General features: G+C 41.0%; 1 protein-coding gene across 3 annotated transcripts in view; it reads left to right on the top strand.

The window, feature by feature from the left end:
* LOC147727988 (17-beta-hydroxysteroid dehydrogenase 13-like) overlaps positions 1-23,625 on the top strand; it is a 373,656-nt gene that overhangs the window by 275,622 nt on the left and 74,409 nt on the right. For all 3 annotated transcript variants that reach the window (XR_015309355.1, XR_015309354.1, XM_086961900.1), the window contains exon 6: positions 6,063-6,179. Coding sequence is in view for 1 of the 3 variants with exons in the window: in XM_086961900.1 (XP_086818026.1) it covers positions 6,063-6,179 (117 nt within the window). In the remaining 2 variants the exon portion in view is untranslated. The remainder of the gene's footprint in view (positions 1-6,062; positions 6,180-23,625) is intronic.

Here is a 23,625-nt window from a genome sequence, read left to right as displayed (position 1 = left end):
AAACATGCTGCTCAAGCACCTTGGATAGAAATGGAAGCTGGGAGATGGGCCGATAGTTTTTTAATACTTTGGGATCGGCCCCAGCTTTCTTGATTAGGGGCTTCACTCGGGCCTCTTTAAAAGCTAGCTGGCAGCTGTCCCGTGTTCAATGACCTATTTAGCATGGACAGAATGCGTTCTTCTAGGCTGAGGCGGGCTAGGCGAAACACACTAGGGGGACATGGGTCGGCTGGAGAGCCTGACTTTGTTTTCCTCATTAAGGTGTCTGGGCTCAATGAATCAATCGGGGGAAAACTAGACAAGTACATTCCACCTGGAGTTTTAGCAGGATGTAGTTCAGTGGAGCCAACTCTGGTACTTGTTATTTCTTGTAAAATAACTTCAACCTTTTCTAGGAAGTATTTCTGAAAGGTGTCGCAATTGAGGGTGGTCTCTATAGGTTGAGTTCTTTTACTTAGTTCCGTGAGGATTTTAAAAGTTTCCTTCTGAACGTTATCTGCCTTGTTAATGCGAGTTTCGTAGAATGTCGCTTTAGATTCCTGTATATGTTTTTTATAGGCTCGAAGAAACTGCCTGTATTGTTCACAGGATTCGGGATCTTTTTTTCTCCTCCAGTTTCTCTCAGCATTTCGCAAAGTTTTCCTATGCTCTCTTAGAGCTGGTGTAAACCAGGGGGCTCCCTTCCCACTGCTGTTCATTTTCTGGGATTTCACTGGTGCAATCTGATCAATTGCCCTTGTTAGATCACCCATTAGATCTCTACACTCTTGGCCTATGTCGGCGACTGGCGCCATGGGTCGAGTGAATTCCCTGAGCGACAGATTCAATGTTTGTGCATCAACATTTTTCCATTGACGAGTCTTTTTAATTTTTGGTGGGGGCTGTGGGGGTTTTGCGCCAATAGGGACATCGCAATATATCAGGTGATGGTCTGACCAGATACAAGGGAGGACTTTAACTTAGGTGATCTTGGGATCTAACACCCAGACTAGGTCAAGGATATGGCCCTTTATGTGCGTAGGGGAGTCTACCAGTTGCCTGAAACCAAGCGAACACATTGTTTTCTCCAAAGAGCTAGCTGCTGGCTCCTTTTTCTCCTTGTCCCAGTGTAGATTAAAGTCTCCCGTGACTACTATGTTCTTATAACGTGAGCATATATCCGATATGCTGGCCATAAATAAGTCGTTAAAGGCCGAGGTGGAATTTGGCGGGCGATAGACAGTGAGGATGATTAAACACAAATTGTCAAACATAACTTTCACTGCCAGCATGTCGGCCAGGTCCACTGTTTCTGCCAAGATTTTAATTGCAGCTAGATTTTTCTTAAAGAGTATAGCTACTCCTCCCCCACGGGCATTCCCTGCGCGATTGTGCCAGTGTATGTCATAACCTGATGGAACTGCTGCTATAATGTCTGGTAGTGAGTTTTCTCCGAGCCAGGTCTCAGTCAATGTTAATACATCGATTTCTCCAGCTTGGAGTAAGGTGAAAATCTCAAGACAATGGCATTGCAGTGATCTGGTGTTTAAACTAGCCAGATTCAGCCTCAGGAGTTGTTGGGATCATATCTAAGAAACGCTTGTATTCAGCGCTTCTTTATATCGTAGGCTGGGGGCGTGTCCTCCTGATAGTGGGCGTGGCCTAATGTCCTCGCTGATGGCGGCAATGTTTGTTTGTCAGCCCATGACAGCGATAATATCCGCTGTGCGGGTCTGTTTGATCACAAAAAGGCTCTTGTGGTCTAGTGTCCAGGGGGGAGAACGTGCATATAAAAACAGGTAAATTAAGCAAAGTTTTTAAAAATACGGCAATTTTCCTCCCGGCTTCCGCCTCAGGAGTTGTTGGGATCGTATCTAAGAAACGCTTGTATTCAGGGCTTCTTTATTTCGTTGGCTGGGGGCGTGTCCTCCTGATAGTGGGCGTGGCCTAATGTCCTCGCTGACGGAGGCAATGTTTGTTTGTCAGCCCGTGACAGCAATAATATCCGCTGTGCGGGTCTGTTTGATCACAAAAAGGCTCTTGTGGTCTAGTGTCCAGGGGGGAGAACGTGCATATAAAAACAGGTAAATTAAGCGAAGTTTTTAAAATACGGCAATTTTCCTCCCGGCTTCCGGCTCAGGAGTTGTTGGGATCGTATCTAAGAAACGCTTGTATTCAGCGCTTCTTTATATCGTAGGCTGGGGGCGTGTCCTCCTGATAGTGGGCGTGGCCTAATGTCCTCGCTGATGGCGGCAATGTTTGTTTGTCAGCCCGTGACAGCGTTAATATCCGCTGTGCGGGTCTGTTTGATCACAAAAAGGCTCTTGTGGTCTAGTGTCCAGGGGGGAGAACGCGCATATAAAAACAGGTGAATTAAGCAAAATTTTTTTAAAATACGGCAATTTTCCTCCCCGCTTCCGCCTCAGGAGTTGTTGGGATCGTATCTAAGAAACGCTTGTATTCAGCGCTTCTTTATATCGTAGGCTGGGGGCGTGTCCTCCTGATAGTGGGCGTGGCCTAATGTCCTCGCTGATGGCGGCAATGTTTGTTTGTCAGCCCGTGACAGCGATAATATCCGCTGTGCGGGTCTGTTTGATCACAAAAAGGCTCTTGTGGTCTAGTGTCCAGGGGGGAGAACGTGCATATAAAAACAGGTGAATTAAGCAAAGTTTTTTAAAAATACGGCAATTTTCCTCCCGGCTTCCGCCTCAGGAGTTGTTGGGATCGTATCTAAGACTGAGGTAAAGACTTCCTCTACTCTGATGAGTAGTGGCCCTCCCACCATACTTTCAATCAGGTCCTAGGTCAGAAGGCAACACTTAAACAGAATGTTTCTTTTCTATTCGCCTGCGAAACTGAAGTTAGCTGGCAAGCAAATGTAGCCATAAAGTTCTATTTGCCATAACTCACTCTGTGAATGCGTTTACAGTCAGATAAGATTCAGATACTGAAGACATAAAAAGGGTACGTGAAAAAGTAGGAAAGACAGAAATAAAGTGCACAGTACCAAGTACATTCACAAAGCTCCGACTGCAGGATGCCTTAAGCAACAACATGAAATGCAAGAGCAAGAAGATATACAACAATCTATGATGCATAGTTTGAACAAGCTGTATGAGTTAGGCATTGATAGGTTTATTTTATTTTGCATTGTATTATTTGCTTCTAAGTTTTTATTTTGCTGAGAGGTGCCCTGTTTCTAGTTCCTTTTGATGTGTTTGTAAATGTTCTTATGTAATAATTTATGTATTTATGTTGTCAATAATGAGGCCATTAGTGATGTGATCAGTGAGAATTTTGTAATAGGGGAACTACAAGTTTTTAGAGATTTTTCTTGTTTTCTTTTTGTGATCTGATTTAGTAATTCATTTTTGTTTTTGTCTATTATTTTTTATAGATTTTCCTCTTTACTTGCATCATATTCTCAAATACATTGTGTTATTTTCTCTTTTTTCAAGTAAACAGTTTCTCATACAAGATCTCTATATTTTGTCATGTGGTGCATTCAAATCGTTAAGACGTCTGACATCCACAGCAAAGTCATGTGTGATGTCTTAAGTAATGTGATCAATGATGTCACTTGTGAGGTCATGAGTGTTGTTATGTGTGATGTTATATTCAAACACAAGGGATGTATCAAGTTATGATTTGCAGTGCGAATCATAACCAGTGAATTGCAGTTGATTTATGATTGTCAGCTACATTACACAGTAGCAGCCACCACTGTGAAATTATTTTTCAGCTGCATTTTTCATTGAAAGGCGTTTTTTTATTTGTGGACACTTTGGGCCCTATAGATGGGCCTTTACCAAATTGGGCACTCGTTTAGTGAATGAAGGTAATGTCTGGCATGCCAACAATGTGTGCATTTCCATATAGAGAAAAAATGTTAAAGGGGGCTTTAAAGATGTTCTTGCTCATTTTAGCTCCCATAGGAAATTTTGCTCACAGATAGAGCAAAAACCGCGGAATTTATATATGCCAAATTGGGCATGAAATTATACATTTGCTTTAAAAACCATGCTTTTCATGGATTGTTGGAAATCTGTTCTGTAGTTTTCGAAATATTTGTATTTGAAATAGGTGCCTGGTGGACTATAAAGAACTGACACTTTTTAAAATATTTTTTCATTTGAAAAGCTGTTTGTTGATTTCCTTATCATTTTTGCACTGTTAGGGGAAAATGCTTAAGATTTGGCAGTCTCTTTTTCTGTTGAGATGGCACTTTGTATTTTCAAGTTCATGCTTTTCCGGAAAGCATGGCACTTAAAAATGGGGGAGGGGGAGTGTTAATTTGTTGGGTTGGTACTGTGTAACCAATCTAAACTACATTTGTATGAAGCTTGAAGGATTTTTTTTCTATTGTTATATCAGTTAAATGCTAAGGGGTCTATTACGATGGCGGGCGGACAAATGCCTCCTGCCATTGCACCGGGAGATGGGACCGCCCGCTATGTGTGCGGCAGTCCTGCATGTACAATTAGGATGCGCCCGCCACACAGGCGGCGCATCCCGCATTTTTTGCATTGCGGCGTGCGATGCTCTCAGCAGCACCAGCTGCAATGCAAAAAAGGCATCTGTGCATTTGCATACACAACGTGGCAGGCTCCGCGCGGTGCCTGCCACGTCGTGCCTGCAAATGCAGGGGGTACCATTGGTACCCCCCATGTGCCCCCCCCACACCCCCCCCCCAACATCCTGGGGGCCTGCAACAGGCCACCAACTGCAAAAACTACATGCCTTTGCGTGGCGGCGTTGAAAGGCTGGTTCTTGCAGCCATTGTAATATGGATGGCGGTGTCTAGCAGACACCGCCACCATATTTAACCCGTTTCCACCCGGTCGACTCGTCGACTGGGCGGAAAAGCAGTGGGTGGTCTTCCCGTCCACCGCGGTACCCCCGCCATCATGATATGGTGGGGTAAAAGAGAGGCGGGCGGGAGATTATGTCAGGCGGATCCCCACTGCCATGCGGGCGATGACGATCCGCCCAACTTTGTAATAGAACCCTAAATGTCTGCTGATTCAGTTTGTACAACTAGTCCATCTCTTTGTAGAAACATCATATTTAGTAGTACCTCACACCTCCTCTGGAATCCATCACCAATATATGGAACCTTTCAGTATCTGCCCTGTGTGCACTAATTATTTCTGTCCTTGTTTGTTTAGGGCTTAGAACACTTTCAGCCACATGTATCATGCATTTTACTGGTAGCAAACAGCAAAATTCCCTAAGCATTTCTTTCCTCTAGCCCTGCAGTGTTGGAACTAGTTATGTTCTCCAATTATTAATAATCAAAGAGCGAGCTTTCGAAAATGCAATAAAATAAACATCTCACCTCTTTGCCAATGCTGGTGCCCGGACTCTGCTTAGCTACCCCAAAAAGTACTAGACATGCTTCCGGTGTGATCTTAGCCTGGAGACTAAGACTAATAGCGGCTAACAATTTTTCCCAAAACAGCCCCAGCTCCTGGCAGGTATATAAAATGTGAAGCTTGACCCCTGTGCCTGCCTGGTGGCAGCGAAAACAATGATCCGAAACTGTCGGATTCATTTTGTGAAGGGCTGCAGGGGTATATTACGCCATCTATCTAGAAATGAAAGACATTCTCTTAAAACTTACCGCTCTTAAATACTTATACCTGATCTCCAAAATATTTGGCCAATAGCTTTCAGAAACTCGACAATAGGTTTTCAACGAGATCATCTCTAAGAAGCTGGTCACATGTTCCTGGGCTTTAAGACATTTGATAAAAGTATTAATTGTATACCTGTGCTTTGCACCCTTATTTTCCAATGTTTTGAAATTGTGTAATGCCTACGTGCAAGGGACAAAATCCTCACAATTACAAAATCCAGCTGGTTTGTGGCAAAGACATATTTTGTGTAAGAAACAACATCATACTTTGTTCCACTGTCTAAAAATGAAAGAAGTAGCAGCCATATCCTTTGATTCCTAAAATGTACATAAACAATGGTCTGTAATTTAATTGCAAGGGTGGAGGTCTGTCAATCCTACATGGTAAATTGTTTTTTAAAGGATCCCAGAGGTTTTTATTTAGGTACACTGCTTCTCATTTCAGGCTTTTACCTATTTTGAAACCAGAAGATGTTGTGAGGGAACTAATTGATGGAATACTGACTAACAAGAAAATGATTTTTGTTCCATCAAGTGTGCGGTTCTCAACTGTACTCCCATTGTAAGTATTCTAAAAGAGCCACAAAATGCACATTTCCTCATTGTATTTCAAAACCAAAAACATAGATGTTGATTTAAGTTGTTTTCTCAAGAACAACATGTATTAAATTATTGATTATACATATTTATGAACTCTCTACCATGTTTAAATCCTAGTACCTCAAATTAATTTGGACTGAATAATCAAGGAAGAGGAGACTGTACTGTGATAGTTAAACACTTTATAAAAAGTTGCTTTCCTTTTCGATTGCTAGTGGAACTGTTTGACCACAACCAGTGTTTAGAAAATTACAGATGGATGTCCATGTTTAAAATGTCTAGGAGGTATAAAGATTCTCTCTACCTTTAGATAGATATTAGTAATATATGTTAACCTTGGAGATCTGCCTGCAACAAATGCCTCCAGTTCGGATTGATAAGTGGCGCTTTCACAAGTATTTTTTGCTTCATAAGATGTCCACCTTAAAGGAGCTGCACCTAAAAGCAACTAATGAAAACTCGGGTTCTGTGTTCTTGACATCTTCTATTATTCAATAATCTGGATTATTTGTGTATAGATTCTCTAAAAATGCTTTGTCATGGTTTCATAGACAGTGGAGCAAGCATGTTTTGGTAATCCGCAATTGAGGAAATGCCAATCTTGATCCGCATGTGAGGTCCGTTGAAGTATGCTGTGATCTTACTAATCTTTTGCCTTAACTTAACCAAGAAAATATCAGTCTTTGGAAAATAAAGGTTCCCGTGGTACTCACTCTTCCATAATTTTATTGCCACATAATGTTGAAAGAAAGGTTGGTGGCATCAGCTTGAGAGTCAACCTTCAAACCCAGCGCTCCAGGATCCACTGGTAGAAAAAGTAATTAGTAGGCCAGATCTTGATCCTCAGTTTAATGTAGTTTATTTTAAAGTTTTCTGGTTTCCTAAGGTTGCAAACATTTCATGTTATGAGCAGTGTTAGCAATGACACTATTATACATTCCTGTACACCACTCTCAAACGAATAACTTAAGCCTGCTTAGTGCCCTTAAACATCAAATAACTCTTTGTTGTACCCTTAGTTTAAAATACATCTGGTGAACCCTTATACTTATTCAACTTTTGTACTACCTAGATGTGGCATTGTGGTACTAAGCGTTTGCAAAAATATATGAAAAGTCTACTCTCCTGATCTATTGAGGGTTATTCACCTCTTGTGATCTGCTGAAGTCTTCAACATTCTGGATCTTGTTAAGGCTGCTTTTTGTCCAGTATATAGCAACAAATCTGCCTTTATTGCTGGGATGGAAGAACTCTGGCCTTTACTGTATGGCAGAATGGATGCAGAAGTGATTCTAATTAATCTCTATGCCACATTCTACATGGTTCTCCACACCATTATGTTCATCAGGCATTCATAGTCATGCTCTTTTCTGGGCAATCATACTTTGTATCCAGGCACTTTGCGTCATAACCATGGCACCTTTTCAATCCTCCTTGTTGTGTGGGGTACCTGAGTGCTCTTCCCACAGTTTCATCTTACTTACAGGTACATGCATCAATATTGCTTTTTGTGATTCCTTAATTGCGAAAAATAAGGAATCGCAATTAAGGAATTGCAAAATGCAATGCATCAAGAAATCGCTAAATAAATTGCGATTTCTTAATATTCCTTAATTGCGACTCGCAAATTGCGAGTCGCAATTAAGGAATACCTCCCCATTCATTCCTATGGACCTAGAGGCCCATAGGAATTATTGGGAAGACATTCTCAATTTGCGATTCGCAATTAGCGAATCGCAAATTGAGAATGCGATTTCAAGGGTGCAGGGGTGTCCAAAGGACACCCTGTGGCACCCCTGAAATCAATCGTTGCACATATGTTGTGCACACACATGTCCTTAGGGCATGTGTGTGCACAACATGAAACTTTCAAAAATGCACAAAAGTGCATTTTTCAAAGTTTTCGCAAATTACCATGAGGTTCAACCTCATAGTAATTTGCTCCCCATAATTGCGAAATCGCAATTTTTAAAATTTTCATGCATTGCATTTAAGGAATCACAAAATGCGATTCCTTAAATGCAATCGCAATTTGAGAATTCGTAAATATTTGCGAATTCTCAAATTGCGAGGGCCTTCACCCTTCATGCATTCCGAAAGCAGATTTTGCGATCGCAAACGGGCGATTTTTGCGATTCGCACCGTTTGCGATTGCAAAATCCTTTGATGCATGTGCCTGTAAGTATCAATGTGGAACGCCTAGCAGCTCTCGTCTTCACATTTGTTGTCACCTTTTTATCAACGAGAACAGCACACAGATTATTATACTGTTGTATGTTAATTTTGCTGTGTTCAGCACCTACAAGTAAGCCTGTATGTCCTCCATTGTCACATAGATGAAGAACAACTCTCTCAAACTGATCTCAGAGAAAATTGAGAGGATGATTTTGGGAGATCATTCAACACCTATCTGAACTCAGTCTGTTGCCTTCTGGCTTGTGATGAACACCCAGTGCCAGTACCTTCCACTAATGTTCAGATATTTGTTTCTTATTTTGGTTCTTGCCACTCCATAACTGTTGAAATCAACCAAGTTTATTCTACATGCTTCTCTTCCCCCGACGATTACAAGATTTTTCTGGGCACTGATTTAATTCTACCTGGTTTATGACAACTTTCTGTAACTGAGCCTCTCTAGAACTCTTCATGCTAGATTTCCGTTTTTTCAAAATATTGCAGCTAGTCTCATCCCCTTGGTTGCCCTATTGATATATATAACTATCTATAGGTCATGAGGGGATATCCTCCAGATGTCCTTATGATGCTTCTGATACCCACTTTTCAAATAAAATTGTCCCCCAAATGGGGATAAACTCTTCCTTCCTTACTCTCATAAAAATCCAAATCATGCCTATCTACTTGCTTTGTTAGAAACACACAAGCACAGTTCTGCTTATGGCCTCAGAAAAAATCCAAACCACTGTCTTATTCCAAAGGTGCACAGACACAAATGCACTTCTGCACCCAGCGAGGAGCGTGATACTGTTTGGATTTTTTTTTATTGCATCAGAAAAAAATCCAGTCTAAATTGGGCTCCTTGTTGGGGCACAGACACAAGCACACATCTGCGCCCAAGTGAGGTGCTTGGACAATCTTTGGATTATTTTCATAGCCCCAGAAAATAATCTAAACCATACTGGCTCCTTGCAGGCATGCAAACACACGTACATATGCACATTCATAACTGTGAAAAGATTAGCTACAGAAAAATTCCTAATAGTCCCCTGATCCTTCTGGGGCACAACCACACATATGTGTGCACCCCAGGAAGAATCACAAATGCGGTTTGGATTTTTTCTTAGCCTCATAAAAAATCCAAACAATGCCCTGTTTTTCGCTGGGGCATAAACATACACAAACATGTGTGTGCGGGCAACCCGGATGCTCTTTGGATTTTTTCTTTGCGTCAAAAAGATTCAAACAATGCCCGGCACCTTGTAGGGGCACATTAAACACACATCTGAGCCTGAACTTATCGAACGTCCAGGGAAACTTACCTATCCCAGACATTGATGACCACTAAAGACTTGTAAGAGTACTGGGTGGTGTGGTTTGCAAAGATGCCTCCACTAGTTCTTACCTAGAATTATCTGGACAGGTTAAACATCGGTTACAGAAATTATTTTCCCACATTTCTGTGACAGAACTTTCTACAATGTGTAGGAAACAACGAATCACAAATCATCCAATAGACCTGCCAATTCACAAATAAAAACAGTACCGCACGTGTTTGGGTGGGCTATGGGAACTGGCACGAGCAGGCCAAATATGTGACCATAGTCAAAAAGTAATTCCCTTTGGGCGAATTAACCTAATACATAAGTACTTACACACATAGAATGAACTGAACAATACCAAACATATAACAGGAAGCAATGAAAATAGGTGAAAAAATTCAGTACACGTGAAAACACTATGATGAAAATCATGTATAAAACAATTTATTAGCATACATTAAGTTTGTTAAAAGTTGGGAAACACATACAAGACGGAACAATACTTAATAAAACCAACATTCCATTAAAAAAGGAGCTACAGGGAGACAGGACTAAACTCAAACAAAACAGTAATTTTGAATTTTCCTTAGTGTGTAATCCCAGATTTACTCCTTTAGCATCGACGCGTTTCGGCGGTTTAATCATTCTAATGCCGCCTTCATCAGGACAATGTATACACATGTTTCCCAATACTTCTCAGGTAAGCAAAGGGTCTGTCACTATCTCATAAGGGGTATGCTCCCTCCTTGTCGTTAGGTAGAGATAATCGTCCAGCGAGTTATCTTCCTGATCTAAATCGATTTCTGGTTTAAAAATGGTGACAAAAACATTCTCGTACTTTCAATAGTAGTGGCGCATCCAGCATAATGGCTGGCAAAAAAGAGTTAAAATCACTGCGTCCAACGCACGCGGTAGTAATATTCTCAATATTGGACCCACTTGTAAATAGAGCGATTTTCACCGTTGGAGGGGTTTCCAGGGTTCCAATAAGATACCCAAGACACGAGGCGATTTCCTCCGTGTTAACCCTCTTCAGTAAGCTCTGAGGCGTCCCGCGTGGTTATCTGCTCGTCCTACCGGTTGGCCTCCAACGGTGAAAATCGCTCTATTTACAAGTGGGTCCAATATTGAGAATATTACTACCGCGTGCGTTGGACGCAGTGATTTTAACTCTTTTTTGCCAGCCATTATGCTGGATGCGCCACTACTATTGAAAGTACGAGAATGTTTTTGTCACCATTTTTAAACCAGAAATCGATTTAGATCAGGAAGATAACTCGCTGGACGATTATCTCTACCTAACGACAAGGAGGCAGCATACCCCTTATGAGATAGTGACAGACCCTTTGCTTACCTGAGAAGTATTGGGAAACATTTGTATACATTGTCCTGATGAAGGCGGCATTAGATTGATTAAACCGCCGAAACGCGTCGATGCTAAAGGAGTAAATCTGGGATTACACACTAAGGAAAATTCAAAATTACTGTTTTGTTTGAGTTTAGTCCTGTCTCCCTGTAGCTCCTTTTTTAATGGAATGTTGATTTTATTAAGTATGTTCCGTCTTGTATGTGTTTCCCAACTTTTAACAAACGTAATGTATGCTAATAAATTGTTTTATACTTGATTTTCATCATAGTGTTTTCACGTGTACTGAATTTTTTCACCTATTTTCATTGCTTCCTGTTATATGTTTGGTATTGTTCAGTTCATTCTATGTGTGTAAGTACTTATGTATTAGGTTAATTCGCCCAAAGGGAATTACTTTTTGACTTGCATCATTTGTGGAACCCTATCCCTTTGGTTCTGGGGTCCCTCTCTCTTTTAATAGAGACAAATATGTGACCATGCCAAGCCAATATATTGCAATGTGATCTTCACATGGTCGAAATTCTGGACTATTTCTGTGATGTGGAATTTATCCACCCATGTGGGATACCATTTTTATCAGCAGAAATGTGGAAATATTTATGAAAGGACTTTTGACATTTGCCTTAATATAAACTTTTTCTAACATAAAATTGAAGACCTTTGTAACCTATTCTTTGGAATTTGAAGGGGATTCTGGGTAATACAACATGGTGGGATTCTTGCAAACCACACCACAATGGATTACCCTTTGACTCCAGTTTTTTGTCTTGGGTTGGTAAGTTCACCTGACCTTCAGCTGAATGTGCACTTAAATACTGCCGCTTTCCTAAACAGAACCGCCGAACCCCCCCCCCCCCCCCCCCCTCCTCCGCACTTCAAAAGCATTCCCCGGTGCCTAGAGTGTGGATATCTGTCAAACCCACTTAAATGCATACAAGTCTGTGAGGTCTACCACCCAGCAATTAATGTTTAGTTGTTAAAAATATATGGTTTTGGTAGTTTGAAAAGAGTCGAGGGGTGATGCCAAAGACAGGTACCCCAAACTGGCATTTGGCTTGCAGCTGCTTTTCAAATCTCCAAAATGCAATACACTCAGTTTATAACCCGTGTTAACATTGAACCCATCGAACACCCATACATATCTGGTACCCTCTCAGGAGCACAGAAGAACGAGGTTATCAGCGATATGTTACTATGGGAGTGAGACTGAAGGGAATTGCCATGTTTTTGGAAAGGAATGCTAAAAATCTGACAAGCATGTTTACTGCAATCTTGTTATTGTTATTTACATTTATAGGGCGCACAGCTACCCAGAGATTTCTTAAGGCCAACCACTCTAGGCGAGAAAGGTCTGGCACCCAGTGATAGAAATCATAGGATGTGTAGATGCAAAAATGTATATAGTAATGGTGCATCTGTTGTGTTTAATGATACCTTCACACCTTGAAGAATAAGTAATATTTATTCAGTCATTATCAACGCTCTTCATATGTGGCAAATGATTCACATAAATGAACTGTGACTTTAATTCTGGCCTGTAGCAAGAGTTGGAGAAAGGTGAAAAGATGGTGGGGGTAGGTGAAAATGTCCAAGGAACAAACCAAAGGGATAACACAAAAAAACTAAATAAGAATGATCACAATAAATTACGGCAGATGGAAGTTACGAAATTAGAAATAGGCCGACTGTAAGCCATCTGTCTGTAGATCCCCTCTTGGCTCCACTGACAGAAAGCTTACTTGGATGGCAAGGGGGGCGCCTGAGTAAAGCCATCACAGCTCCTACTTTCTTTACAGAAGACAGTGTCACTTTTGTTTTCTGCCTGGAGGTGAGGGCAGATATACATAATAATGCTCTCACACCCTCAAGAAAGATTCCAAGTTGTGGGGGTTCATTTTTTTTTCTTCAGAAATACATTTCCACTCTTTGTGTTTGTTTCTGAAAACAAAAAGGTAAAGGATTTGGTGGACGGCCGTCAAAACTGTCAGCAGCCGTCCACCAAACATTTTGTACCTTTCGAAGGACCCGCCATGGCGATTCTTTCAAAGTACAGAGATTACCGTTGGGCAGGCGATCATCTCTACATTTGACGGACAGAGAACCATCGGGATGGAGAACTTAATGCCATCGCCACCCCAACAGACACTTCTCTCTCCATTACAGAATAAATCATTCCCTAAGAAAACTTTTTTCCACCACATATCCTTAGCGGAAGCCACCAGCCCCAATGTTGGAGCAGAACTAGAGCTACAGGGAGAAAACATCCTTCTGGAAATTCGACAAGCACATCCCTCCTATTTAGCATTTTAGTAAAAAAAGGCTTTTAGAGGATATTTGCAAGATTTTATTTAAACAAATGAACACAAATTGATATTATTTCTAATAGTAATATTTGTATTTATTTGTTTTATTTTCTTTCATTACTTTGCACTTATATGTCAGCACTCTGTCTACATTTTTACAATAATAGCAAATTGTATCAATACGTGCGCATTACAATCTCAGAAGCCTAATACAATAGCTAACACCATACTTATATAATCAGATATTATATGCATTAAGTTGCACATATGTAGGAAGCTGGCTCTGTATATACTATACCAAAGTAAGGTATAGTGTGTGCAGAGTCAAGTGGATCCCTAGAGAATTACGTAGATAATACTAAAAGCTCTATTTGTGATAGTGTGGTTGAGCAGTTAGGCTTATCAGAGGGCTGTGTTAAACATTTGTTGTGCAAACTCAGGCAAGGCATGGGTACACACAATCACAGACTCAATCCAAGACCAATTGTTGTGTATAAAAATTATTACTTTGTTATTGTGTTTTAGAACCAAGAGGAACACCGTTGCATGTAAGTAACAGTTTTAAGAGTAGTAATACTTTGAACAATGCACTAGGATTTTTTTTTGCAAGGCAGTAAATATACTTTAGAGTAATAGAAAAACATTGTTAATATCAATCAAAAACAATAGCACTTAGCAGTTCAAAAATATAGAAAGTACAATGCAATAGGAGAAAATGTGATGCAATTCTATGGGAGTAAAACAGATATGCTAATTAACAGGTAAATACACAACTAACTCTTCCAGTCTTCAGGGGTTTGGAACAACACTGAGCAAGGTTCAGAGGTCACTAGGTCCAATGCTAGTCAGTAGAGACGGGGGTCAACCAGCAGGGTGCGGTTAGCAGGTAGGTACCCACAGTTTCAGGGCACAGAGCCTGAAGGTTAATTTGAGCATTGTGGCCACAAGGCAGCACCAAAGCGACACCACCAGCGGGACTGGGGTGGACTGGTGAAGGATGCAAATCAGTGCCAGGCGCCTGTGACGACCGGATTTTCGGACCAGATAGAATCCCTTCACAAAACACCACCAATCCAGCCGAAACGTAACCATCTCCCTCCTCAGGACCTATTTATCCAGGCACCTGGGTACCTACCTGAGGATGGGGAATTAGCAATATACAAGCTCATATCATCAAAAACACCACTAAATCTATAGGGTTACTAGGAATACTCACTGATTACTAAGGACTTCCATGCTCTACACCAGACTCATACCTTATAGTCTCGCGGCAACTCAGACCCAGACTATGCTACCCTCCTACTCATAGTGAAGGGGGCAGTTCCGATAACTTACCATTACACACTGACCACAATCAGTGCTCGCTCAAGCCACAATCCTGTGGGTATACACACTGACCACAATCAGTGCTCTCACTATTTCATACATACACAAGCCACAATCCTGTGGGTATACACATTAACCACAGTCAATGCTCTCGTTAACGCCGCTTTCCCTAGAGGCGATCTCATTACACACCGTGTCCCCCCGGTGCTCTCGCAAGCCACAATCCTGTGGGTATACACATCGACCACGGTCAATGCTCTCTCTAACGCCGCTACACAACGACGATCACTTTCCTATGAAAACCTTCAGCTCTCTCTCTCTCTGTTGGGAAGTTTCTCTATATTTATCTAATATCTACCGGGGATGTCTCATATACAATTGTTATATTTTATGTGGTACACAAGAATGGCCAAATCACAATATGCAAAGGTTATTGTCAAATACAAGTGCTCCTCTACTCCCTTGCTCAGTTACTATTTACCTGGACGGGAGATGCATCCGTTCACATAACAGCATTTGACTAGAAGAAAGGTTAACCTTATTATGAATATTAACACCTGCACAGTTGTTCACTAAGAACTGGGGTTCCTTTATAATTATAACATCACAATAACTAGCAATCTGGACATACCCTGAAAAGTAAAGGGGAAAAGACACATACACAGATCTGGGGGGTCTCTTTATTATAATGGAAAGCTTTATTACTAACACATAACTGTAGATATCTAAAAAGGGAACTGGGTTATAACAGACTGCACACCGCTGAAAGAAAAAGGATTAGCAATACAGTAGGGAATCTAGCCTAGGAAATAAAAGACAAGATTAATGTATATGGGCATTAATATAACAGGACAGATATCACCTGATTAGTATGAAGTTTTGTTCTAGCTGTCATCTGGGTTCCTCTCTCGTCTGTGCCTTGGCTCATCTCAGATTCTCCCCTGCACTCTTGGACACAAATCTGCACTGATCACTCTGCACTGGATTCCTCTCTCCCACGAACTGTCTTCACCTTCCAACTTCAGTCTAATGATATAGTTTCTGCCGCTCTGATAACCGTCTGCTTCACTAGCTTCTTCACTTTGTCTGATTGCTCCAGCTCCAATGTCCAACTCACTCTAGCTGCTCCCACAGACTAATCTACGATATAACTTCAGTCTCTTCCAAAAGGCATCACTCCAGACTCCAGCTGTTAACTGCCTGCTCCAACTGATCACAACTCCTTCTGATAAGTAACTGCTTCTGACTGCTTTCTTCAGCTCCAAACATCATCTGCCTTTTCTCTCCAGCTCCAAACACCATCTGCTCACAACTGCTTCTGACTACTCCAGCAACCAACTGACTTGAACCATCCCAAAACCTGACTGACTGCTCCGCCTCTTCTGCACTTTGCTAATATGGAATGCTCTCCCCTCATGGAAATTTCCAACAGAGAGCTGCCTCCCACCGAATTCCTGTGCCAGCTCCGAGGCTCCCTGCGCAGCCTGCAGTGACCATCTGCATGTTACGTCTGGGCCCAAGAGACAAACACATTCTTTCGATAAAATCCAGTCTCCGCTGGTTTTCCCCTAGCACACAACAGGATTGACTATAGACATCACACTTGACCTACATGCATCTCAGTCTGCAGAGGCAGAAAGCAAATTGGAGTCTCTCTAGTTCTGGGCCTTGTAGGCCCGAAAGGACTTAACTCTATCAGAGTACATACACACCCCATAACAATATGTAATATAAAGTCAGGACTACAGGATCCACCCTCTACTATAGGTAGGATGATGAAAGGACACATAATTGTGTCAAAGCCAATAGGCAATAGATGGATTAGAGTCAGGAATAAGGGATATATCATCATATAAAGCGGCTATCCTCTAGTTTATGCTTCTAGGTCTGAAAAGAGGCCTAAAAGGACCAAAACAAGCTAAGAATAGGGATCTAGGATGGTAGCAAGCTTAAAGTCACTATCACTCAGAAATAGAGCCAAAAACCAGGTCAGCACATTCGACCCTTGACTTTAACTTGCTAACATCTGTAAACAACAACAAACAAATAAACAAACATCAACATAATCTATCAACAAAATCAAAAAACAAAATGAATCCCTAAAGTGAAAGACAACTAAGAAAATACCACCTAAAACTTAATGTAGGGAATGTAAATCTGACAACCAATTGAAAACTAATCAAAGCACTCTTGACCTGAATGTTGAAATATAACTAAGATTGATCTGATAACAACAGAAACTAACCAAAGCACCCTTGAACTAAATGTGCCTCAACTTCTAGTGATAACTCATGAAATCTATTGATTTGGGGAAATGTCTGTGAAATGAAAACAACAAAGGGCCTAAATGAGGCCTACCTACTTCGGTCAACTTAAGAAAGGATTTGGTAAAATCTGACAAATAAACATAACAAAGGGTCCTCAAAGTCTGGGCAAATATTACTAATAGATCTAGGACATAACCTTACTAAAAGACACACCTCCCAGGATGACATAAAGTCTAAGGTGACCACCCTTGGAACTAATCCCACTGTTATAATTAAGAGTTAATGGATCAAAGTGAAAGTGTAATAATAGGAAAACAAGGATAACCCTATTTCTACAAAATAGCTGGTGTAGCATTATGCATATTAAGCAAGAAAATCAAAGAAAATTATCTAAATGTGGTGTATATATTCTTCTACAAGATAATTCAGACATAAATAGTCTGTCCAGAAATCCCTATAGCTAAAATAGCTAAATCATAAACTTAAAATTGGAAAACTAAGTGATAGGAGACCATGCCAAAGGCAATAGTCAAAGGTCATAAGTCATCTAATTTAGGAAACAGTTTGCACCTAATCCCTCTGTATCAATCCGTGGACCACATGTGTGCACCATCATTCAGAACACTGCTTTCCCTTCATTTGCAAGACTGTTTTACAGAAAACAGGAAAACTATAAAATAGGTGAAAGATAAACAAGTGCAAAGTCAATCTGTATCAATAATGAAATAGCGTAGCATACTAAAATCAAAATATCATGTATCACAGGGCATCAGATTATTAAAGCAGCTCACTAATTATACACTGCACCCTATGACTTTCAAACAATATCATTTGCATATATCAAAAGGAATCATTGAACCAAAGGCCACATCATTAATGTGGCACTACATCTTTTAAACTAGAAAATCAAAACCATGAACAGGACTGGAAAAAAACTTGGGATTGGGGCCTGTTAGTGGTAACTGCGAAAGTGGCATAATGTCCATCTGAAATAGAAACATGGGAAAAAATGCAAGACTCAAGAATGCAGGCCAAAGAATTACATTTCAGACTCCTTTCGTGAGAAAATATTATTATAACCAAATAAAAACGGCTTCTTTTAGATCATCACTTGCAAAAGTCAATTAGTAATTTTTTTTTTTCAAAAATAGAACTATTGGCTTTGTCAAAAAAAAAAAATCTTGTTTAGGAAATCCAGATATGTTTGAGGCAGCCAACTGTAGATTGTAATGCCAATTTCAAAAGTTCAGTCCATATATTTAAGTGAAAAGTTCTCTTCTATAGGAATCCATCGTTGGTTTCTCCTTAGGAAAACAGTTCATTCGTGTAGGCCACGACCCTCCATCTTCATCTGTATCCTTTGCCAAGGAAGCACGCCCTCCAGTCTGGTCATCAGCTCCAGGCATGTCAGCTTCTGGTCTGGGTCCAGGCTCGGGGTTTTTTGGGGAAGGGGCACTCACTCCGAAAATAAGAAAAACACACCACTCCAAAATAAGAAAATACAACACTCATACAGGGCCCCCACATATCAGCCATCTGAAACGAAAAACAAGCATCATCAATCTTGCAAAAACAAATTTTCCATTCAAAAGCACCCCAATTGCTTTTCATTTCTGTAAGAAACTTCCTAATTCTTAAAAGAACTCTTCTAAATTCAAGGAATGATTTAAACATTCTACCTATACCATGTTCTCTAAATTTGTTTGGGCAAAATCTAATTTTGTCATACACAGCCATAAGGGCCGGGCCTAGCCACTCTCTCACTCCTTTGAGAAACAACCCCCACCTCCAGAAAGATGTCCGCGCTCAGAGTTTTGAATCAGCTCCAACCATACCATGCAGGAGACGGATTGCTGCACTGCGATCTCAAATTGAATCACTGCTAAATGCTGATCTCATTGCTGGAGCGAAGCTCCTGCCAAGTTTTTTCTCTAAACTGCCTTCCCCTCATCGTGATGTCACCCACGGGGCACCTCCACCCTTTCAAAACTCTGTATGGGAAAAGCTCCTGAACATTTGCCCAAAAAAAAAAAAAAATAATAACAAGGCAAGGGCAGACCTGCCTCGGACGCTCCGAAAAAGGGCCCCTCCTTCCAAAACGCTCCTGAGAGCCTGGCTGAGCTATCATATCAGCCAAGGTCAAAAAGCAAATTCCTTCTAACTACAAACATACCCGTTCTCAGGCTTCAGAGAAACCCTGCCTTTAATTTGAAACACTGCACAGTTATTTCTAACTAAATTAAGCAAATTAGACATGGTGAAAAGCATTCTGAAAACATGAATTAATAAAAACATTTTTGCAACCTAGACACATGCTAGCATTCTCAAGTAAAAAGCTACATATTTCTGCAGGCTTATGAAAAACTAATCTAAAAGAAACTATATACCATAATGTACTGTTACTGGCTGAAAAGGAAAGACATTAATCAGCATTAATATCAAATGCATTGGTAACGACATAGAAAATCGCAACACATTTCTTAAAATAACATTTGGGACACCATCAATTCAAACAAGGGGAAAAAAAGGTATACATGTAATTTTGCATAGCATAACCAGGAATTCATAAATTTGTGCGCAAGCTTTTCTATTCAAATTATTAAAAGTGTCAGATTTATTTTTGCAGATAGCCTTTTTTCCTAACTGAGTGGGAACATTTCATCACATTTTTCACTCTCACGCTGTTCTGCTTAATATCAGCGCAAAATACAGAATCATTTGCATTTGAACTTTAAACAAAAGGGGCAGCTTGCTTTAGGGAAATAATTAGTTATTTGTTGCAAAATACACTACAGAGCATTTTTTTTTTAAAAAGCACACGGTTGCATTTCACTTTTTTCAAGCACATTCTACATTGGATCTGTTTTATTTCCACAACCGGTGATCACTAATTCTAAAATACTGATTTGTTTATCTCTCTGCACCGTCCATGCTCAGCTGAAAACCCTCTCCTAAAGCTCATTTTAAAACACCCCCTCACAGTCTGACTGGTTGATTTATAACACTCTGACCTCTGGATCAGACACATTCATTCATGTGTTCAAAGGCAAACCCACACAAACTCGTGGACGCATATCAAACAGTATGTTAAATGAACACCGCTTTTTTCTCTGTGCAAGATGTTAACCTTCCGTCAGCTAGCTGTCAAAGTACATAGGCGAACTCTACAACTAATTAAGAAGTCAAATCAAACCATCCTTAATCCAAATAGTCACTGACTTTTAGTATCAGCTCTTGTAACAATGCATGTTAAACAGCAAATTAAAATAAACACTGCCGTCTCAATTCAAGATATTAACCCTTTGGCAGCTCAAACACAATCGTTCCCCGATGTCTGCAGATACATGGGGAAGTCAAGAACTTAACTCTCCACATTTTCATATAACACGTGTGCACATCTTCAAAATATTTTCTATAATCACTTGAAAGAGATCCAGCTCTCTCCTGCCTAACGTAATGATAACATGCTATGTACAAGCCATATTCACAAGGAGCTACAGGCCATATTCACAAGGCGCTATTCACAAGGAACACGCTATTTACAAGCCATATTCACAAGGCACTATTCACAAGGAATTCAACAAGTCATAATGATGACATGCTATTCACAAGCCATATTTACAAGGAGCTATTCACAAGGAACTCAACAAGTCATAATGATAACATGCTATTCACAAGCCATATTCATAAGACGCTACAAGCCATATTCATAAGGCGCTATTCACAAGGAACTCAATGATAACATGCTATTTACAAGCCATATTCACAAGGCGCTATTCACAAGGAACTCAACAAGTCATAATGATAACATGCTATTCACAAGCCATATTTACAAGGAGCTATTCACAAGGAACTCAATAAATTATATTACACTGAATACATTTCACATTTCACAGCATAAGCAAATGCAGCAAGCCATTTAATAGGCAATTTACAAGCCTTTTTCATACACATATTTACAACTGCATCATCACCAAGATGTAATTGGCTCCATAACGTGCTGTTACCCTTCAAGCCTGTCAGTGCAAACACCAAGATGAAAAGCATTTCTTCTACACTGCATACGTCAGATGCCATGATGTACTGCAATCTCCTTACACTCCAACTGTTCAAGCCCATAGGTCAGGGACCACACCTCACCATGCAATTCACAGACTGTTCCCAGATGTCACATTTTAAAGGGTTTTAAGTCCAAATACATGTCAAGGGCGCCCCTCTGCGCTTTATTCGAAACTGCCAGACTACGCCAAATGTGACGACCGGATTTTCGGACCAGATAGAATCAGCTCACAAAACACCACCAATCCAGCAGAAACGTAACCATCTCTCTCCTCAGGACCTATTTATCCAGGCACCTTGGTACCTACCTGAGGATGGGGAATTAGCAATATACAAGCTCATATCATCAAAAACACCACTAAATCTATAGGGTTACTAGGAATACTCACTGATTACTAAGGACTTCCATGCTCTACACCAGACTCATACCTTATAGTCTCGCGGCAACTCAGACCCAGACTATGCTACCCTCCTACTCATAGTGAAGGGGGCAGTTCCGATAACTTACCATTACACACTGACCACAATCAGTGCTCGCTCAAGCCACAATCCTGTGGGTATACACACTGACCACAATCAGTGCTCTCACTATTTCATACATACACAAGCCACAATCCTGTGGGTATACACATTAACCACAGTCAATGCTCTCGTTAACGCCGCTTTCCCTAGAGGCGATCTCATTACACACCGTGTCCCCCCGGTGCTCTCGCAAGCCACAATCCTGTGGGTATACACATCGACCACGGTCAATGCTCTCTCTAACGCCGCTACACAACGACGATCACTTTCCTATGAATACCTTCAGCTCTCTCTCTCTCTGTTGAAAAGTTTCTCTATATATATCTAATATCTACCGGGGATGTCTCATATACAATTGTTATATTTTATGTGGTACACAAGAATGGCCAAATCACAATATGCAAAGGTTATTATCAAATACAGGTGCTCCTCTACTCCCTTGCTCAGTTACCATTTACCTGGACGGGAGATGCATCCGTTCACATAACAGCATCTGACTAGAAGAAAGGTTAACCTTATTATGAATAATAACACCTGCACAGTTGTTCACTAAGAACTGGGGTTCCTTTATTATTATAACATCACAATAACTAGCAATCTAGACATAGCCTGAAAAGTAAAGGGGAATAGACACATACACAGATCTGCGGGGTCTCTTTATTATAATGGAAAGCTTTATTACTAACACATAACTGTAGATAGCTAAAAAGGGAACTGGATTATAACAGACTGCACACCGCTGAAAGAAAAAGGATTAGCAATACAGTAGGGAATCTAGCCTAGGAAATAAAAGACAATTTTAACGTATATGGGCACTAATATAACAGGACAGATATCACCTGATTAGTATGAAGTCTTGTTCTAGCTGTCATCTGGGTTCCTCTCTCGACTGTGCCTTGGCTCATCTCAGATTCTCCTCTGCACTCTTGGACACACATCTGCGCTGATCACTCTGCACTGGATTCCTCTCCCCCACGAAATGTCTTCACCTTCCAACTTCAGTCTAATGATATAATTTCTGCTGCTCTGATAACCGTCTGCTTCACTAGCTTCTTCACTTTGTCTGATTGCTCCAGCTCCAATGTCCAACTCACTCCAGCTGCTCCCACAGACTAATCCACGATATAACTTCAGTCTCTTCCAAAAGGCATCACTCCAGACTCCAGCTGTTAACTGCCTGCTCCAACTGATCACAACTCCTTCTGATAAGTAACTGCTTCTGACTGCTTTCTTCTGCTCCAAAGACCATCTGCCTTTTCTCTCCAGCTCCAAACACCATCTGCTCACAACTGCTTCTGACTACTCCAGCAACCAACTGACTTGAACCATCCCAAAAACCGACTGACTGCTCCGCCTCTTCTGCACTACGCTAATATGGAATGCTCTCCCCTCATGGACATTTCCAACAGAGAGCTGCCTCCCACCGAATTCCTGTGCCAGCTCCGAGGCTCCCTGCGCAGCCTGCAGTGACCATCTGCATGTTACGTCTGGGCCCAAGAGACAAACACATTCTTTCGATAAGATCCAGTCTCCGCTGGTTTTCCCCTAGCACACAACAGGATTAACTATAAACATCACACTTGACCCACATACATCTCAGTCTGCAGAGGCAGAAAGCAAAATGAAGTCTCTCTAGTTCTGGGCCTTGTAGGCCCGAAAAGGACTTAACTCTATCAGAGTACATACACAAGCCATACCAATATGTAATATAAAGTCAGGACTACAGGATCCACCCTCTACTATAGGTAGGATGATGAAAGGACACATAATTATGTCAAAGCCAATAGGCAATAGATGGATTAGAGTCAGGAATAAGGGATCTATCATCATATAAAGCGGCTATCCTCCAGTTTATGCTTCTAGGTCTGAAAAGAGGCCTAAAAGGACCAAAACAAGCTAAGAATAGGGATCTAGGATGGTAGCAAGCTTAAAGTCACCATCACTCAGAAATAGAGCCAAAAACCAGGTCAGCACAGCGCCCAAGGCAAACTAATGAAGGATCTCGGTCCAGGTCAGACCAGGAGACTGGACGAAGTAAGTTGGTATGCAGGGCAGGACCTGGGCA

This window comes from Lissotriton vulgaris, chromosome 3_1 (assembly GCF_964263255.1).
Source record: "Lissotriton vulgaris chromosome 3_1, aLisVul1.2, whole genome shotgun sequence".
NCBI classification, from domain to species: Eukaryota; Metazoa; Chordata; class Amphibia; order Caudata; family Salamandridae; genus Lissotriton; species Lissotriton vulgaris.
Note: the sequence above shows the minus strand (reverse complement) of the source record. Positions and strands in the feature narration are given on the sequence as shown.